Below are 20,603 nucleotides of genomic sequence, written 5' to 3' on the forward strand. Positions count from 1 at the left end.
GTAAAAACAGGAAATTTTCTGCTCTTGAGATGAACTTTCTTTTTGATTGTTCTGGATGAGTTTTTTTTCCTATTGTTCATTTTTAGTAAAGTAGACAGGTAGTAAAAAATAAACTACTATTATTATTTAAAAAATAATAAAATACTTGCACAATTAAAGACAGAATAAAAACAATGTCCCTCTCCTGGCTTTATCTCCCAATTGCCTCTCCAAAGAGATTACCATTTTCAACTCCTGTGGCTCTTTTTTCCATTATTGACCTCCATATTTCTGAAAAACAGGCTTATGAAGCTATTTCCCAATTTTCCATTGAACATTACGTACAGACTGATTTGCAGTTTGGTAGGTGAGGACTGGTAGGTGAGGACTTCTGGGACCCTCCTTTTTCTCAAACTTTGCCAACAGGCTTCTATCCTAACTTTTGGTGAAATCATGAGTGCATGATTATGGAAGTTTGTTCACTACTGAGCCACTACTTTTTATGCTTGTAGAGTTTCTTGGACAAACTTTTGTATCTCCTGAAGTTTAAAATTTAGTACTGCCACACGCGTCAGGCGCTTTCTTATTTTCTTGGTGTCCTCAGGGGGCTCCTATCAGGGTCACTGTACGATGTCCTCCTGAAACAGTCATCCTGAGTTAGTCTCTCTTGGATGCCATGCCCTTCCCTTTCTTGGTCTAGTTCCCTTTTTGTTGGAGCACATCCTCCAGTAGTTTTCTATGAATGAGCGCCTGTAAGGTAATAGCTTCGATTCATTACCTGTCTAAAAATGTCTCTTTCCTCACAGTTACTGTATCAGCTGGTGAGTATCCAGTCTGGGTTGAAGATCCATTTCCCTTAGATTCTAAAGGCCTCCTGTGATATCTCCCTGAGGTATTACAGTTGACACATCCAAGTCCATTTGCATCCCAAGCCCTTTGTATGTGACTCTTGTTGCTTACTTCTAGGATCTTTGTCCCCAGGGTTCTGGAATGTCATGGTAATGTGCCTCCGATTCGTGTTTGAGACAGGAGGACATTTAATGGGCTCTGTCAGTCTGAACATTTGACTTACTCACCTTAGAAAGCTGTGTCTTGTATTATTTCTTTGATCGTTTTCTCCTCTGTCTGCTCTTCATTGTTTTTCTGAAACTTCTATTGGTCACTCACTGGACATTCTGGGTTGATCCCCAAACCTACTTAGCTCTTCTTTCTGATTGTTTATCTCTTTTCCTTTAGTCCTATTTTCTGGGAAAATTTCCTGAATTTCCTTTTCATCATTGTCATCAAACTTTTTATTCTTGGTCCCCTGAATTATTTATTACTGCAAAAACTTACCCCCAAAATTTGCAGTTAAAGCAGCAAATATTTATGATCTCAGGCGTTTTCTGAGGAGTGGGGATCTGGGAGCTGCTTAGCTGGGCAGTGCTATCTCGAGGTGTCTCAAGGAGTTGCAGGCAAGCTGTAGGTTGGGCGGCAGCCATCTAAGGCTTGATGGGGTTGAAGGATAGCTTGCTACATAGCCCATTTGCAGGACTGTTGCTGGGGACCTCAGTTCCTCGATACATTGGTCTCTTCATAAGGCCTTGACCTGACAGACAGGCAGCTAGCTTCCTAGAGCAAGTAATCCAAGAGAGAGAGCGAACATCACAGTGTCTTTTTTTTTTTTTTATCCTCACCCCAGGATATTTTTCCATTTTTGTACAGATAGAGTGGGAGGGAGAGAGAGTGAGAAACATCGACATGAAGGGACACATTGAGTGGCTGCTACCCACACGACCAACCAGGGCTGGGGACAAACTGCAACCGAAGTACGTGCCCTTAGCGGGAACCGAACCCGGGTCTCTCCGGACCGCAGGCCAATGTTCTAACTGCTGAGCCAAACTGGCCAGGGCACAGGGCAGATTTTAAAAAACATGAATGGTTAACATACATTAATCTATATGACACTAGCTTGCTGGCCCCTCTCAAAGAGAAGCAACAGGTCACTCAGTAGATGGTGGCGGACCAGAAGGGACTGGGGCAGAAGATAGGGGCATCGTGGGTAGTTTAGTGCTTCTCAAAGTCACGCCTGTGTCCACCAGTGCAGACTTTCACCACATCGAGGCAAATGAGAAAAGTAAGACCAGTGTAGAGCTTGTTTATTAAATAAAAGCTGCTTGCTCTCGTTTTAAAGGAGCCTCTTGTGTTTTGCGAGCATTGACTTGCTTCCTTTAAAATGCTTTAGTCTTTTTCTTACGCAATAATGATGACAGTAGATGACGAATCCACTGTGGGTTGTGTTTGGAGGTGGTCACTGCCCTTCACAGCAAAATATAAATAAGATAATTCTATGCTGGTCTCCATTTTTTAATTTTTTTTCCTGCACTTTGAAGTTCAAGATATTAGGAATTTTTGGATTAGATGATCTTCCAGGTTCTTACAATCCCCAAACTGCGTTATCTATGCCCTCCCCACAACAGACTCTGGACTAACGCGTGGTGGGAGGAGGAAGCAGATACAGGAGGGTAGGAGGAAAAGAGGGTCCCATCCGCAGTTCGAGGTGGAGGACCATCCCCTAGCTGGAGCTCAGAGCTGATCTCTTCTTCAGTGTCTGCCTCAGTTTTTAAAATGTGACTTATGTCACCACAAAAAAATATAATCAAGGTGACTTACATCAGGGGTTGACCAGCTGTTTCTGTCAGGGGCCCGATGGTGACTCGTTTAGGCTTTGTGGGCCAAGAGGCAAACTCGAGGATGGGACAAGAGAGAAAACAAATCACCCCCATGTCCAGTGATGAGATACAACACTTTATAGACACCGGCATTTGAAGTTTATATAGTTTTCACATGTTACAACATTTCCTTTCTTCTTTGAAAATATCAAAACCATTGCTAGCTCACAAGCAGTAAGAAACACACAGCAGGCGGACTGGGTTTGGCCTGCGGCTGCCGCCTGTCGACTCCTGACTTCCACAGCTGATTTCATGGCAACCGAGTTGTTTATCCCGGGACACTGCGCCACATCACCGGGACAGTGAGGGGGGGGGATGTGAACCCCCAACGCCCCAGGTGCCTTGGCAGCCCACAGAGCCATCAGTGATGAAACACAGCCCAGTGGGTGAGATGTGTTTCTGGGTCAAACGGCCTGGGTTCAGATCCCGCAGCCGCGTTCCCTCCTACCTCAAGCCTCTTGAGATCCCAGTTTTCTCACCTGTAAAATGGGCTAATAACAGTCCCCAGCTCCCAGAAGTGTTACCAGGTGTAAGTGAGATCATGCACAGGGCAGAGAGCCTGAGCCGTGCCCATGCAGTCAGAGCTCCGAACGTGTTAACTCTCGCCGTCATTCTAGTACCCGTTCTGCTTATGGGATCCTGAGGAGTCTCTTAACCTCCCAGGAGTGGTGAAGGCCTTTTAGTCCTATTGGGCTCAAAACCTTTCAGGGCAAAAACAGAAGTAAGAACCCGGAGCTCACGACTACAGATACAAGTACCACTCACTGCATTACGTAAGATGGGCGCAACCTCCTCAACGGGTTGTTCATTCCCAAATGCAGCAGAGACCTCTGATGGTACCTTCTTTGTCGGCGCCAGTCATCTGCGTGCTTGCCATTGTCCAGAAAAATGAAAAACGGGTGGCTGGCTTAGATGTCTAGACTGGTGACGTCTCTGTGGACAGGAGTTGAAAGGCAGGACGTGGCGGCTGCAGTGAGGGTTCTGTGACATCCAAGTGTGGGGACAGGGGCTCTGGGTGGGGAAGAAGGGCCACCTCGAGAGCAGCACACGGGTGGCACCCTTCTGCACTGGAGGCCGTATTGCCAAGGCTCAGACACGGGTGGAGGGCCCCGCAGAGAGCCACCCTGGCATCTGTGCGACACAGCGGCCGCCCTTGGTAGCTCTTCTTTTCACACACAAAAACGTTCGCCTCCGGCTATTGGCTGGGCAGAGGGTCAATAATTATATTGCAAAATCAACAGACCTGCTCAGTAGAGTGTTAACCAGCTTTGAGTGTTGCCAACTTCCTCTTATGCTCAGCGAGCGGGCTGGGCTGGCTGGGCTGGGCGTCGGGGGGGAGACTGGGCAGAGGGCAGGAGACTGCACGGACGCTGGGCACAGGCTGCTCTGTGCGCAGAAAGGGCAATGTCTAAAATTATCCAGAGATTATTTCCTGGCCTATTCGTGAACAATTAGACGTGTGAGCATAATTAGATCGTTTATTAGTTTTAGGAATAGAAGGGTACGTTTCCCCTGCCGGCCAGCGCTCTGAAGAACTGTGAGACAGGCTCCTCCCTGCAGTCTAGCCAGCATCATGAACCTCAACTCCTGAGCGGTCAAACAGCGATATTAAGTTAATAAGTTAGTAACAGCTCACGTTGGCGGCCCACAGTAGCAGCTGTGGGTGAGGAAACAGTTTTGCTCCACCCTCGTAGGGTCCCCGGCTGGCCTGAAATACAAAGACAAAGTCAGATTAACAGGAGAAAAGCACATAACTTTTTTTTCTTTCTGCAAAAAGCCATTTGGTCCGATGCATGGAGAGGGCTCCAGCTGGTGAAAAGGATGCCTGGTGGTTTCAGGGAGAGGCTCAGGCAGCAGCCAGACACCAGGGGGTGCAGAGGGTCCCCAAAGGCCTCTGGGCCCCACAGGCTCCTGGTCGTGCTTGAGGGGAGCCTTTAGGAGAGACGCTCGCCCAGCCCAGCCTGGGGGCCGCCAGCCTGCGGAGGTGTCAGGTGTTGCCCATCTTCTTGATGGGGTTCACCTCTCACCCAGGAAGTGGTTCTGCAGGAAGTCACAGAGCTGAGGGTCCTTGTGGGTAGAACCCAGGGCGTGCAGGTCCCAAAGGGCCTGGCTGAGGCCCCTCTCCAAGGCCACGGCGGCAGCCACGGCGGCCTGAGGGTCACCCCACGCATCCCGGGACGGCTTCTGCAGTCCTGGGAGAGCAGGTGACCACCAGGCTGGTTTTGCCTCCTGAAGAGGCTCTGGGCGCCCTCAACTTCTCCCCCGCCAGCTCGGGGAGAGGCGGCCCAGCCCCCAGACCACAGCTGGGGTGGAAACGGGCCGGAGAGAGGCGGGGGCGGGAGGCCCGCAGATGCAGGTTGGCCCGGCAGTTGACGGGGCCTCCATCTGGGGGGAATGCTCTGACGAAGTTGGGGCTCATGGTGGTTGGGCAGTAGGAGTTAAGGTGAAAACCCGGCGTTGGCTGGTCTCGGAGGCTGCAGTGGTCCTGACGGTGGTGCCTGGAGAGGAGGTGGGAGGGTGCTCGAGGCTGGAAGAAGGGGTGTCCCTGCGTCGGTTCCGTTCAGAGAGAGAGCGGGGCCACCGCGGGCACTGCAAACACACAGTTTTCCATGTGCCCGGGAGCCTTCCCGTGAGAACGAAGAGGCCACGAGGTGAGCAGGGCGGGAAGCTTTGCGACCTCTTGGACAAGGAGACAATCACGTGGGAAGGTCTGGCCAGACAGAAGGTTGGGCTGGGAGATGGTAAAGGCGTAACTAGGAGGAGAGGGTGAGTTTGCCAGGCTTCGTTGGCAGATCTTCCTGGTGCCATCTCTGGGCGAAGAGTCTGTCTCCAGAAAAAGGAGAATTTATTTCCTGCCTTTAGGCGAAAAGAAGGGGCTTTTTCTGCATTTACTGCTTCTTACCTGCCTCCAGCTCAAAGCCATTTTTATGTCAAACAGGCCTGTTGCGGGGTTACAGACTCTGGCTTCCTTCCCAGCCCTCAGGAGCATCCTATGTACTTGTCTAAGTACCAGGGCTAACCCGTGTGACCCCATTTTACAGGTATGGAAGCTGGACATCACTTCAAGTCACACAGGTGACTTGGCAGAGCTGGAATTTAGGCGCAGGAAGTCTGCCCTTAACCCCTCTTCCATATATTTTTATCTTTATAGTTGAAAGTATTACAGATGTCCCTCCTTTTTGCCCCGCTGACTCCGTCCCCCCTGCTCCCACTCCACCCCCTTCCCGGCACTGCTGTCTGTGCCCATAGGTTGTGTGTGTATGCATGTAAGTTCTTTCGTTTATCTCTTCCTGCCCCCCCCCCCCTTCCCTCTGCGGTTTGTCAGTCTGTTCCTACTTCCATGTCTCTGAATCTGTTTTGCTCATCAGCTTATTTTGTTCATTATACTCCACAAATAAGTGAGATCATGTGGTATTTGTCTTACTCTGATTGGCTTATTTCACTGAGTATAATGCTCTCCAGGCCTCTCCATGTTGCCTCAAAGGGTAAGAGATCTCTCTTTCTATAGCTGCATAGTACTCTATTGTGTACATGTACCATAGCTTTTTTATCCACTTGTCTACTAATGGGCCCGTGGGCTGTTTCCAGATCTTAGCTCTTGTAGATAGTGCTACGAACACAGGGGTGCATACATTCTTTCCCCTCTACCACACTGACCTGTCAACGTGCAGGTGACACATGGCCCTCCAAGAGCACAACAAGAGTTGAGACAAAGAGAAAAGTGCAAAAGACAACTGAGTGCCATTCCCGTAAGTGCCTGATGCCTTTGTAAAATCTATTTGATTGGCACTTTTTATTTATTTATTTTTAAATAATTTTTCTTTATTGATTTTAGAGAGAGAGGAAGGGAGAGGGAGAGAGATAGAGATATCAATGAGAAAGAACATCAATTGGCCACCTCCTGCATGCCCCCACTGGAGATTGGTCCCACAACCCAGGCATATGCCCTGACTGGGAATTGAACTGGCGACCTCTTGGTTGAGTCGATGCTCAACCACTGAGCCACACCGGCCGGGTGGCACTTTTCACTCACGAGCATCGAGTACCATTGGGGTCTCAAACCAATATTTTATTAAGCAAATAAATTGTGTGTGTGCTCATGTACATATAATATTTGATTAATTGACTAATATATTTCATAAACTCCAAGAGTACTATCTGTAGTTAATACATTTGTAATTGAACCAAAGTACTCAGGCTGGCTCACCATGGACCTTCGAATGGGGGCCGGTTCGCTGGCACTGGGCAACCCCGAGGAGGAGATGTCAGGGAAGACTGGCGAGTTCAGCCTGACTGAAGAAAGGGTCAGACAGTAGCGTGCATGCTCTTTGGCAGAGGGATTGCAGCAATGAGGGAGAGAGGAGGCCCCAGCGACCCAGGCTCTTACTCAATGCAGGGCACTCAGTCTGCAGAGCCCTGTGACAGCCCTCAGAGCCTCCTCACAAAACGACGAGAGGGAGAGATGGAGCATCACATCTTCCTTTACAGGTGTGGTGATGTGGAAGGATTAAGTAATTTGTCACGAGCTCTACTTAGCAGCAGGAAACCTGGGAATCGACCCTCCACAGACCTGGCCCAAAGCCTGTGATTTCTGAACCTTTTAAAAGTCTCTACTATTAAAATTTATTTTGCATTTTAAGTGAGGTTGTCGTAAAAAATAAGTGTGACTGTTAAAAAATGATTTGTACACGTTTAACTGTTTAATATGCTAACGTGCTAAAACATCCCCATAACTTCCTGATGTGTTAATGGTCAGCACATAAACACATTATTAAGAGCTTTCTGTTCATGACAAATGATTTCTTACTTCCTGAAGGAATATGGAAACTAGGAGGTATTTTATTGTTTGAAGAGGAAAAATCATAAAAGTGTTGCTTAAGAAATATCCATTAGTTATGCCTTCTAAATAGTTATGTCATTTGGCCAGTATCGGTTTTTAATGGACTTAGCACGTGAATAGTAATTAATGGGTTTTTATATTCTATTTATATTCATGGTGCTTCAAAAATGGGTCCCAAAAAAGTGGGTCAAAATCAATAAAAATGAAACTATGGCCACTGAATCTTTGGGCCAAATAATCTATTTGAATTACTGAATTATTGAAACACCTTTGTAAGTTTAAAATTTTATTAGGAAAAGAGCCTACTTCAGATAAATTAATATTTCCGGTGTGGGGCTACTGTCATCACTGTCCATAAACGGTGACGTGATTCATTTCACACGGCCCGGCGGCCAGCTGTTTGCGGTATCACACACCGCACTGGTCCCGTGCCCAGCCCGCTGCGGTATCACACAGGTCACACTGGTCCCGTGCCCGGCCCTCTGCAGTATCACACAGGCCACATTGGTCCCGTGCCCAGCCCTCTGCAGTATCACACAGGCCCGTGTGATACTGCAGGGGGCCGGGCACAAGACCAGTGCAGCCCGTGTGATACTGCAGTGGGCTGGGCACGGGACCAGTGCAGCCCGTGTGATACTGCAGGGGGCCGGGCACAGGACCAGTGCAGCCCGTGTGATACCGCAGTGGGCTGGGCACAGGACCAATGTGGCCTGTGTGATACTGCAGAGGGCCGGGCACGGGACCAATGCGGCCTGTGTGATACTGCAGAGGGCTGGGCACGGGACCAATGCCGCCCACTTGATGCCATGGGCTTCTCCAAGGGCACGTTGGTTCCACTGCTGGTGTTTTATGATTGCCAAGAGTTTGTTGTTTCTGCCCTTCTTATTGTAACAAAGGAATTTACTTAAATATTAAATAACAAACTAGTTAAAGAAGAATGCATCAGGAAATGTGTTTCTGTGAAGGTCGGTCAGAAGATTTGATAAAATAAAATTAATAGAAAAGCTATTTGATTAAGCATAGCTAAGATAATATTTAAAAAGTTAGAGGAAAACACGGATTAACATGTAGAAGGATACCATTCGCAGACTGTTCCATGAGCATCTTTAAGCAATTGGCCTGTTTCAGAGAAACCAAAACCAGAAATCGTTGACAGTGCCTTGGGCAAGACAGACAGAATGAGCTCCGCACAGTAGACCCTTTCCCAAAGAAAGACGCGGGTCTATCTTCCAAGATCGAAGAGTTGGTGTGCATCTATGTTTCAAGTTCAAATGAAATGTCTAAAAGGTTCATGTATCCATTTCTTGTTCGTTGTGTCTGATCCCTCCTTTCAACTAACCAACCACTAACTCTGAACCATCAAATGGATGTGGGAGCTTCCTCCCTACTGTGAAAACAGTAAAATCAAATGACACATAGAAGCTAAATATGTTACCCCTAAATGTTCAAGACCCAAACGGAAGGATAATAATGAAAAAAAAAAATCAGGAACCTTGGTTTTGATGACAAAAAAGGAGAAGCAAAGTCACTGTGGGTGGTGATGGGAAGCCAACCCCAGGAAGGAGGGAATTCACAAGCAGAGTCTCACACACATCCTCTGGGTCTCTCTACCCTCTGGGAAACCTTCCGCAGGTCCTCACATTCCAGAAACAAAAGCCAGGGACAGTCTTGTCTTTCAGAAGCTGTTGTTTTCAGTCAGTGACAGAAGCCCCCCTGGAGTGAGGACAGAAGCCTGCCTTTCTTGTTGGAATGACAGGGGCGAGGGCATCACAAACAAACAAACAAACAAACAAACAAACAAACAGCTGTGCAAATTGGTGTCTTGAATGATCTAGTGTTCAGAAGACTTTAGAGAATTTGCTCTACGCTACAGACTACGTTTTAGGTGTTAGTATAGGGCCCTGTTATCAGAATCACCCAGGGCTGTTCAAGCAGATGGCTGAGACCCACGCCCAGGGTCTGGGGTGGGGCCGAGAATTTGCGTTTCTGACAGACATCCGGGTGATGCTGCTGCCGGTGGTTGGGAGATCCACACTTTAGGAACTACTGGCTGCTTTGGTACATGTTGGTATACTAGCATCCTGCATTGGTATCTCATTTTAGAAATTTTAATGTGCTTAAATATGTGATTGAAATGAACATTAGAGTTTTAACATCTAGAAAGACAAGATTAAAATAATTAAGTCAGACAGGGCTTAATGACCCCCCAGGAGGAAAACTGGGAAAACGCGGTTTTATAAAAAATATCAACTATCCGAACCTTGGGGAAAATGCGGACTTTTCTTTTCAGTCAGTTGGTCTCCATTCATGTAAATTGTGATGTATGTATATGTGATGAGGATCAAGCGTCCGAAATTACTTTTATTGAATGATGGCATGGCCAGTGCTCTAGGCTCAGGAGATATGTTCAATTACAGATATTTTTGATTGTGCATTTTGATTTTGATTGCACAAATAAGGTCCCCACTGTGGAGCTATCTGAGGCCATTTCTTTTTATTTTTCCTACCAGCCAGCACATCTCCTACCCTTGCCCAGCCTCTGCCATCAACTAATGTTTTTTTGGGGGGGGAGAGGAGAGAATGCATTTTCCGTTAATATTAACCCAAAGAAGAAAAATAAATATGTAATCATAGAATGTGTGTCAAAACAAATTTTAAACCCACTGTCTGAAGTTATTCCTCTTCTCGCTCCCCTGCTGGCCGTCACGGGGCTGGCACATGGACACGCGTGAAAGCGGAGGCAGTGTGTCCCAGCGACTAGTCAGACAGGTGAGCGCTGCAAGCTCACAGCTCAGTCTTTGTTTTTTAATAAGTCTTTGTTTTTTGGTATTGGCATTAGTGAATTCATCTGTTCTCTTTATTTTTTTCTTTGTTTTATTGATTTTTAGAGAGGAAGGGAGAGGGGGAGAGAGAGGGGGAAACATCGATGAGAGAGAACATCGACTGACCGCCTCCTGCGTACCCCCACTGGGGATCAGGCCCACAGCCTGGGCATGTGCCCTGACTGAAAATCGAACTGGCGACCTCTTGGTGCAGGGTCGACACTCGAACACTGAGTCACACTGGCCCGGCTCATCTTTTCTCAGTCTTGAATTATTTAAAGAAAAGAAAGCCTTAGATCACCTATAGGAGATGTCACCAATTGATATACACAAATACCCATGTGTACACGATGCTGAACTTACATTTGCCAACATCACAACACGCTCTACCCACAATGGCAATTTCGTATGGTTCAACTAGACATTGTGCAGCAAAAACAAGGACAGATGACTTTTTTCCATAAATAAATTTCTTAAAATTCTCAAAATTCTTAAATACAATGAGAAAAATGTACGTGCACCTGACAGTTCTATAGGCAGCAGCTGCCCCCTTATCTACTCTGTTTCTATTGCTACATCACCACAGGACCTCATCACTCCTAATGATGAGTGTTCAGTGGTCCAAGAACCGAAAACGATGTTTGCTTTTGCCCGGTCAGTTGGGACTTACTGTGCTGTTTTTCCACAAACCCTCTCTCTTTCCCTCTTCCTAGGGCTGCTTCTGCACGGACAAAGGCCAGTGCTTCTGCGGTGGGACCAAAGGGGACAAGGTAAAAATAAAGCTTCATTCCGCGGCTTCTCTCCACGGAGCTCATCCAGAAATTCACACTCTCCTTTCATTGAGAGCAGGAAGATCAGCAGTATTCCAGTCCCCAAATCCAATGTCATAGTTACTGTATATAAACATTAACCTGAAAACCAAAAATTGAGGCTTGAGATAACTTATGTAAGTACTGGCAGTTATTTTAACTCTCTTGGCCTGTAAAGAAGAGCAAGTTAGCAAAAAAGAAAGTTTATGTATACTCTAGTTACAATGTTGCCAAACACGAGAGAACAACTGGAAATAACTTGATTCACTCACTTTGACATAAAATAAACATGGAAACAAACGCTCACATTTGAAGTCCTGAGGCGCTGGTGCAGGCGCGCCCCCTAGTGGAAGAATTCTATAGCAGCACTCTAGTTAGTTGCAGACATGGAGCCAAGTGGCTCCATTGCAGAATTCAAGGGAGAAAAAAAAAAAAAAAAAAAAGGATGCCGTGAAATCTCATTCATTCGCTCCATTAACTTGCAATTTGTGATCATTAAGACAGAGGCAGAACTAAAGTTTTGTCTTTGTTTACAAAACCCTTTCCTCAGACACACAAATGATTACCTAACAACATTGAAAGGTGGCTGCTTACAAGTATTTGTAAAAAAACATATTTTCAGCTCTTTAGACAAAATAATTTCCATATAATTTATATGCTTATTATAATAGTTATCATTATATTTACTTTAAATTATTCCAAAATTCATGTGTAGTTTGATTTAGTGCTCCTCACCCCCCACCCCAGAAGCCATTAATATAGTAAACTCAGATCCATGTCGGAAAGCTGTAATTCATTCTCACATTCAAGAAGCACTGTTGTGTCCCTACTATGTGCAAGATGCTATTCTGGGATGTGTGAAGGTACCTGAGCACTGAGTGGAGTTTAGCAAATTCTTTTATTTCTCTTTTTATTGGGTGTGTGTACGCTGACTTGATCTTTAATCTGCCAATAATATAACTGAATCAACTGGTAGCCTAACCTGTTAAAGAGAAATTCCAGGTTCCACGTCCATGGGAAGATCTTTGTTGGTAGAGAACCATGTCACACATTACTAGGGACTTTCCCATAATATCATCCGATTCTTTAAAAAAAAAAAAACATTAGCCCACACTGGACATTTATGCCACAGTTGCTATCGCTCCTGTATCTCCTATGCAGATATCAGATTGATTTACTAATTCCTGTGGGATCCAGAAAGGACTGAGCCCCACAGCCTGCGTGCTGTTCTTTTCCAGCTACAGAGCAGCTGCACACTCCCAAACCCATCGGAGCGCCCTCTCCTGGCTCCCTCCACCTCCCAGCAAACACACTCCACTGACGCACTTTTCTCTCTGGTTTCCCCTCCGTTCTGGATTTTGTCCTTTCTCCCTGCTCTGTGAGCTCTGCCATCAGGGAGCAAGTTCTTATAGATCAAGGGCCTGTAGAAAAATGCCAACAGCCGGCAAAGCTTTCCAATTCCTGCTACACTCACTGCTGAAGGCTAAGTTTGTGTACAACTAAGGGGGAAAATATGCAAAATATTATCAAGTCATAAAAAACAACAACAATGGTTAAAGCTATGTATGTTGTGAAGAGTTTCTGTTCTGTGTCTTTTTCATATTGTTTTGGTTTTAATAGGGTGAGAGAGGTTTTCCCGGGCCCCCTGGATCTCCTGGCCAGAAGGGATTCTCGGGTCCTGAAGGCTCGCCTGGACCACAGGGACCCAAGGTACGTCAGCTGTGAGGCTGAGGAATCCTCAGTCCACCCAAGCTTTTTTGTGCCTACTGCTGGGCTGCTGAGGACATGGAGAGAATTCCCCATCATAGCCTATTGGAGGGTGTGGCAAGTTCCTGCGCCCCCTCACATCAGCCTCCCGTTCCTAGACCATCGCAAATGATTCTTCTTATCCTCAAGTCCCCTACTCAGCTCCCTCCTCCTCCCCAGTCCACACAGCCCTGCACCTGCATGGGCCCTGCCTTCTTTTCTCCTACACAGAATGGGGAGTTCTTTTCACCTTCTGTTCAGGACCAATCCACCCACCTGTATTCTGCTCACTAGGATTACAAGTGTGGCCTTGTTTCAAGAGGTATTGCCTTTGTCTTGGGACATTCTGTTCTTTTGATGTTGGCTTTTTTCTTCCAGTCCTTACACATACCAATATTTCCAGATATTAATATAAAACTCCCTTGAGATCTTGCAGTTCCTAATACCAAAGGATTGCCATCCTTCCCCTGCCTTTCCTTTCTCTGTCCAACTTCTTTGAAAAATCGCTAAACAGCCCTGGCCGGTTTGGCTCAGCGGTTGGAGCATTAGCCTGCGGACCAGAGTCCCGGGTTCAGTTCCTGCTAGGGGCACGTACCAAAAAAAATTGCTAAAAGTGCTGGCTCTCGTTCTTCTCCTATTGACTCCTCAGCAGATGCTAATTTACCTTCTATTCTCTCCTGGAACACTCCTGCAGAGATCCCCTATGACCTACCAGTGGCCAGTGCCAGTAGATGCTTCTGTGTCTTCTTCTGACCTGAACCCCTCTGCTTTGTTTCAGAGATCGTGGAGGGAAAACTCTCCTCTCCTTGAAACCCAGTCTTTGTTTCTGGAATCCTTCTTTCTCAGATTCTCTTCTTGTTTCCTGCCTGTCTCGTCTTTCTCGGGCTCCTCTTTCGCAGGTGACCCTTTAAACAGCAGGGACCTGAAGGTCCCGACCAGAGCCTACCGCCCTTCACACTCCACTCATCACACATCCCCCCCCCCCATTATTTGTTCAAATAGAGTGGGAGGGAGAGAGAGAGAGAGAAACATCGACGTGAAAGGGACACATCGAGTGGCTACCACCCGCACGACCCAGCCAGGACCGGGGACAAACTGCAACCGAGGTACATGCCCTTAGCGGAACCGAACCGGGGTCTCTCTGGACCACGGGCCGACGCTCCAGCTGCTGAGCCAAACCGGCCAGGGCTCATCACACATTTTTATCCGAAAGTCTGTGCTGCAACAATGCCCCCGAGGATTTGCCGAAGCACTCGGATCCACTGGCCTTGCTGATGGCTCTTTCCTGCCGGGCGTCAGCGGGGCCTCACACCCTCCATGGTCCCGCCCGACCGCTGGCCTCCAGCCAGCTATGAACTGACTAGGACATTACAAAAGACAATCATAATTGATCTCCACACAGTCTTTTCAAATTTCATAAAGATTGTACAGAATGCTGACATGGTCGTCAAAGGCAATATTTACCGCGAGTTGACACCGAGGTGGGCACTGGACCTTGTGTTCCCGAGTGTACCTCACTTCCCTCTCACGGGGGTTCCAACCATCGTGGCTCTGGGCTTCATACAGTTCTTACTATCGTCTCCGTTTTATGGATGAGGACAGCGACACTCAAATTACCTAAGTCATTCGTCCTGGGTTACACGCCACCCGCCTGTCTGTGACGCCAGAATCAAACCCCTTAACCCAGGAGGCTCAGCCCACAGTGCAGTGTCCACGTCAAGCTGCCAAGGTGGGTGTTTTCCGGAATCCCACCATTTCCTGCCCACCGGGCAGGGCCGCGTTCGGCTTCTCCACCGCTCCTTCCGGGTCCTCACGGGGGACAAGTGTGGAGTCCGGACACCCCAGCTCTGCCTTCGGACATCCCGCTGCCTCCCTCCAAGGGGTGAGCCACCTTGGCCTCCAGGAATCCTCCACTCCCACCGTGCTTCCGAGCAGCTGAGCACCAGCTCCTGCCCTCCCGTTGGGTTCCCCACACCCTGCTCCGCTTGTTTCTTTCGGATGCCAGCAGGACATTCAGGTGGCAGCTGTGAGCGCAAGGTGCTCCTGAGTGACAGGGCGCGGGGATTCCGCGGAGCTAACCCAGACGCGCCCCGTTCACGCGGAGGTCGTCTGTTCAAGCACAGTTTATAGAGGCAGCCACACAGGATCGTCAGCTACAGGGCACACAGTATCAACCCCTCAGCCAAAGATTTTTCAAATGTATACACTCCCTATCTTGCTTTCACATCTTTTTTTTTTTGCATGAGGATATCTCCAAGGGGGGAGTACAACCCCCAAGCCCCTCCTGTGTCTTCTGCAAACACGGAGAACATCCTGCGAGAAGAGGTCATGGTCCCACGCCAGGGATTTCACCTCCGCCAGGGAAGGGTGACTTTGGCCTTGGCAGTCCAGGCTCAGAAGACTCTGTAACAACCCTTTTCTGAAATAATTAGAGACACCGAATCATACTGAAACTCTCAGGAATGATGACAACAGCTTTGGGACAATGGAACTTTCCCACCGGTGGCCTAGTTAAAATAGTATCCATTTAAGGTTATTATTCTCCAAGAAGCAGGGCCTCAGACCGTGTTCATTCTGCGCCCAAAGCAAGTTTGTCTCTGGTTCAGGCAGCCCTTACTTCGCGGGGTATTTATCTTGCATGCCAGGTACATTTTGTTAATAAAGGATTTCTCCCTCACAGGAGTATTGGCTGCCATTCTCAAACACCATCATAACTGTCCCTCCTTCTTATCAGACCTCGGCAGCCTTCTGGCTACAGTAGGGATTTTACAGCAGAACTTTTCAGACACTAATGTGAACAGGAATCATCACTACATCTTGTTGAAAAGCAGATTCGGAATCAAAAGTTCAGGGAGGTGGGGAGCCCTCAGATTCTGTTTTTCTAACCAACTCCCAGATGATGCTATTATTACACCCTTACTTTGAGTGGCAAGGGTTTGAATGAAACTTTCTTTGTCCTTACTGATAAATATTTTAGCTGCAATGAAACAAGCAAGTAACTGACCCATGTTTACAATGAAATAATCACAATAGTAAAACTGTTTGGCGTGTCAATAAAACTGGGACCTTTCATTTATGGATTTTTTTTTTTTTTTGGTGCCAAATGATTTTCTTCCTGTTTTCTTTTGTTTTTCCACTTGGATCTAGGGCTGTCCAGGACTTCCAGGACTCACTGGTCCCAAAGGTGTAAGGGTTAGTAGTCCAACCCCTCCATCCTGATTGATTGGTGAATTCTTTAAAAAAGGGGGGGGGCGGGGCTGCACCGTAGAAGTTATACACGTCACAAAGGAGTACCTTGTGTGTGGTGCACTTCTATAGATGAAGTTCGAGAACAGGTAGAATTAGTCTATTACGGTAGAAGTCAAAATACTGGTGACTCTGTGGGGCTGGTATTAACTGATGGAAAAGACACGGGAACCATCTGGGGTGATGTTCTGTGTCTGGACAGGGCGGTGTTAACACCAATGTGTACAAATGCACGTATCAGTATCCATGGGAGATTGGTGCACTGTACTATAATCAAATGATACCTTTAAAGTCTATGCCCCAAAAGCCTAAAACACTCTTAATCATCTCGTTTAAAAATGAATATAAATGTGAAGTTTACAAAGCTTGTCAAACCCTTTTTGTGTGTTTCAAATAGTTTTTAGCTGTTTCCAATTAGAGTGGCAGGACGGGGTTGTTGGGGTGGTAAATACTTTTCTGTTTATAAGATGAACATTTAAAAAGTGTTTTTCTTGCCACCCTTCCCTTTCCTATACCTTTAGGGAATAACTGGACTACCAGGATTTTCGGGTCCTCCCGGACTGCCAGTAAGTAATGGAAAAAATGTGTAACTGGAAAAATAAAAAATAAGCTCATCGTAATAAACATGTCAGCTCGGCCGGTGTGGCTCAGTGGCTGAGCATCGACCCAGGCACCAAGTGGTCACCGGTTGGACTCCCAGTCAGCACGTGTCCAGGTGGTGGATTAAATCCCCAGTGGGGGGCATGCAGGAGGCGGCCAATCGATGTTGTCTCTCATCAATGTTGCTATCTCTCTCTCCCTCTCCCTTCCTCTCTCTAAAATCAAGAAAGAAAAATAAGTTGCTTTAAAAATAACAAAACCTGTTAAAGCAATAGCACAAGGAAATAGGTATTGATAAATTTACTATATGATGAAAATGACAGAGTAGAATAGCATAATATGATAGAGTGTGAATTGGTAGGTCATACAAATCAAGTTGTATTTCCTGAAAACCTAGATTAGAATAGAGTAGAAGAGAATAGATGAGAAGAATGGAATGGAATGGAATGGAACTATTTAATAACATATAATTATAAAATAGTTATCTCTGTGCATTACCCTCTCCTTTTTCCTTTCCTTTCTCCCAGTTTTAAACGTATGTTAAGGGATTTCTTGTTATATTGAAAGGCCTTCTGTGTTATTTAAAGTATCTGTATCTCACTTGATAATTTTTTATCTTCATTAACCCATTTTATTTGCTATGATTTTTGTTTAAATTATTTTCTAAACTGACCACATTTATTACTTGATTATTTAAATAGCCATTTATATTTAAATAACTCTCTGAATTGACCCCTCTATCCCGTCACTTTGGCTCCCTCGCTGTTTCCACCTGCTCCCAGGGCCTGGTTGTTCTGTCTCCTTTTTGACACTTGCTCTGTTTGCAGGGCCTCCCAGGCCTCCCTGGACCGTACGGTCTTGCTGGTCTACCAGGATGCAATGGTTCTAAGGTATGTACTTCTTACACAGGAGATGATCAGCAAATGTTCTGCTGAATGAGTCAGTCAAGGTGCAGCAATGACATGGCTAGACTTTCCTTGAAACATTCTTTTAGCCAGAACCAAGAGTCCGTGTCTTCAGGGCAGAAATGTGATGTTTGGACCAGGAACCTCCCTATTTCCTTTCTTCCGATGCCTTGGTTTCTGGCTGGCTTTTGAGGAAGTTTTCTCATATTCGCCCACAGAGAGATAACTGGTTATTTTCATTGGAGGTGGTGAGTGTATATAAATAAGAAGCTCAAGCTTAGAAGGTAAACTGTGTCTTTGGAGAAGGACTGAGCTTTCTGATGTGCGTTCATCTCCTTCGTCTCCTGGCTGCCGGCTCCTCTTCCCCAGAGCGGTGGCCAGGAAAGAACCAATCGCTGACGTTGCAAGGAAACAGCAATTAATAAGTTCTTGGCACAGTTAGACTTTCGCCATTTATGCATAATTTGAGAAACAACAGACTCTAGTCCTGTTTTCAGGGAAGATCATGGTTATCTGGCCTTCAGCCTCATGACCCAGTAGCCACAGGAACTTAGTTGCTTTGTCTGGATTTACCACTGCTGGGCTGGAAGTCAGAAACAAGGCAGACAGCTCAACAGGCTGTTTCAGAACAACTAGGAAGAATGACAAGCATTGTACGTTCTTTCTTCCAGGGTGAGCAAGGGTTTCCAGGATTTCCGGGGACACCAGGCTACCCAGGGGCCCCGGTAGGTTTGCATTTATAACTCCCCATCAGAAACATCAAGTAGAATGTAAGCAGTTTATTCCAGAATGGCCATGCATTGAAATCCATCTGGGGATATCTGGAGCAGCCAATAGCAAACACTAAGCTGAGAGTTGGGGAATGAATGAGTTATGAGTTCAGTTTGCACTTTGAGACCTTTCTTTGTTTTATTTATTTTTTATTTTTTATTTTTTTTAATCCTCAACCGAGGACATTTTTCCATTTTTTTGTTCAGATAGAGCGGGAGGGAGAGAGAGGAAGAGAGAGAGAGAGAGAAACATCGATGTGAAGGGACACATCGAGTGGCTGCCACCCGCACGACCAACCAGGGCCGGGGACAAACTGCAACCGAGGTACGTGCCCTTAGCGGGAACCGAACCCCGGTCTCTCTGTACCGCAGGCCGACGCTCCAACCGCTGAGCCAGACCGGCCAGGGCCCTTTCTTTGTTTTAAAGGCACATGGTGCAGCCATGTAATAGGCAGGGGAGGGTTCTGGGAGGGGTGACTCAGGAGTGAGAGCGAGGAGGGGGCTTAGAACCAGGATGTAGGGAGCTCCGGCACACAGTGTCTGGGTCAAGGAGAATAAGCCTATAAAGAAGAAGTGGCCTGGTGATAGGAGACCAGGAGGTGTGTCTGGCGGAATCCAGGAGAAACACATTTCAGTAGAGGGAGCGGCAGATGGCCGCCTAGCACTGCTGAGAAGTCCAGTCAGACGAGAACTGACGTCTGTCATTGATTTTGGCAATGTCAAAGTCATGGCAGACCTTAGCGAGGGAGAATTTTCTGGTATACAGAGGCGGGTGGCAGATGGGGACCGGAGAAGGAGTGGAGATGAACAGAACAGGATGTGTGTAGATGACATGAAGAGATGGGGTGGTACTGGGTCGGGGGCGGGGACCCAGGGAAGACCCTCCAAATGGGAGTGGCTTGAGCAGTGGTAAAGCCAGGGGAAGGTCACAGTGGCGGGGAGCTGGGGTAGCAGAGAGAAGCAGGATGTTGTTCATTTGATTGGCATCTGGTGGTTCATATTCCACTTCCTTTCCTAGGGTGCCACTGGTGTAAAAGGAGAAAAGGTAAGTCATTTGTGGAGTATTATTACTGAAAAATCTCTAATTGTACATAGGAAAGGGATTCCTACTAAATAATGAGATAAAGTTACAGATGAGATTTCATCATCAGTCCAGAAACCGCAATAATTGTGGCATTATACTCATTTCTATCGAACAAGTTCCATCTTTTATCATAAATGTGTCTTTAAAAATACAAGTTTTGTTTCATCCTTGGAGGGAATAGAGTCTAGGAGAAAAGAATTGACCTCATGGCCGGGGCCCCACGTTCCAGATCCGGAATTGCCCCTGATTCTGGTATCTTGGGAAATGCTCTATCATCCTATGTCTTTCTGCTTTCCTTCCACAGTGAATGGTTGATGGTAGAAAATATGAAAATGCGTTGAATTCTTCAAAATGGAATAACTACCTACCCCCAAACCGTTTCTCTAAGTGCATACCCTGGTGTCCACAAGAGAACATCCAGACCTTTACAAAATTTTGTGAGAGTTTATTTGAGCCAAATTGTCGAGGACATGCCCAGAAGTAAGCGCTCAGAGGATGGAGAAGACCCTGCAGAGAAGGCAGTTAGTTTTCAGCTCCCTTTATGAATTTAGAACCAAAGGAGGGACTTAAGGAAGGTGCATGAAATCCACTGGTGGTAGATTAAGGGGGCGAGAGAAAGCACAGCAAGGGAATCCTTAGGATTGGACAAAACAGAGAAACACATCCTTCTTCACTCTGGTGGGTGCAGGATGGTAAACACTACACGAGTGGCGATGACACGTGGGAAACAAGGTCACAGTGTGGGATTCCGTGGTGTCATGTCCCCATGCCAGCAGGTGTGCCTTTGGGGGTCTAGAGAAGAAAATGACTCTGGCTTTCCAAAGGTATATTCTCTTAGATGCAGAGCTCAGTTAAGGTAAAAACTGGCCTTTGCTAAAGAAGCCACAGGCCTGGGAGGTGGCTACTCACCATGACCTGCCCAGTTCAGAATTTGTGATCAGACCATCCTGTGTGGTTACCTTTTTTTTTTTTTTTACATTTGTATTGATTTCTAGAGAAAGAGGAAGGGAGAGGGAGAGAGAGAAACATCAGTGTGAGAGTGGAACATCTGTCAGCTGCCTCCTGCACGCCCCCTATTGGGGATCGAGCCC

General features: G+C 46.7%; 1 protein-coding gene across 1 annotated transcript in view; it reads left to right on the top strand.

Annotated features, from left to right (window-relative positions):
- Positions 1 to 20,603, top strand: part of COL4A3 (collagen type IV alpha 3 chain) — a 127,343-nt gene that overhangs the window by 50,684 nt on the left and 56,056 nt on the right. Inside the window, exons 2-8 of the mRNA XM_036253361.1 lie at positions 11,066 to 11,122; positions 12,782 to 12,871; positions 16,055 to 16,099; positions 16,675 to 16,719; positions 17,581 to 17,643; positions 18,330 to 18,383; positions 19,447 to 19,473. Coding sequence (XP_036109254.1) covers positions 11,066 to 11,122; positions 12,782 to 12,871; positions 16,055 to 16,099; positions 16,675 to 16,719; positions 17,581 to 17,643; positions 18,330 to 18,383; positions 19,447 to 19,473 — 381 coding nt within the window. The remainder of the gene's footprint in view (positions 1 to 11,065; positions 11,123 to 12,781; positions 12,872 to 16,054; positions 16,100 to 16,674; positions 16,720 to 17,580; positions 17,644 to 18,329; positions 18,384 to 19,446; positions 19,474 to 20,603) is intronic.

This window comes from Molossus molossus, unplaced genomic scaffold (assembly GCF_014108415.1).
Source record: "Molossus molossus isolate mMolMol1 unplaced genomic scaffold, mMolMol1.p scaffold_m16_p_11, whole genome shotgun sequence".
Classification (NCBI taxonomy): domain Eukaryota; kingdom Metazoa; phylum Chordata; class Mammalia; order Chiroptera; family Molossidae; genus Molossus; species Molossus molossus.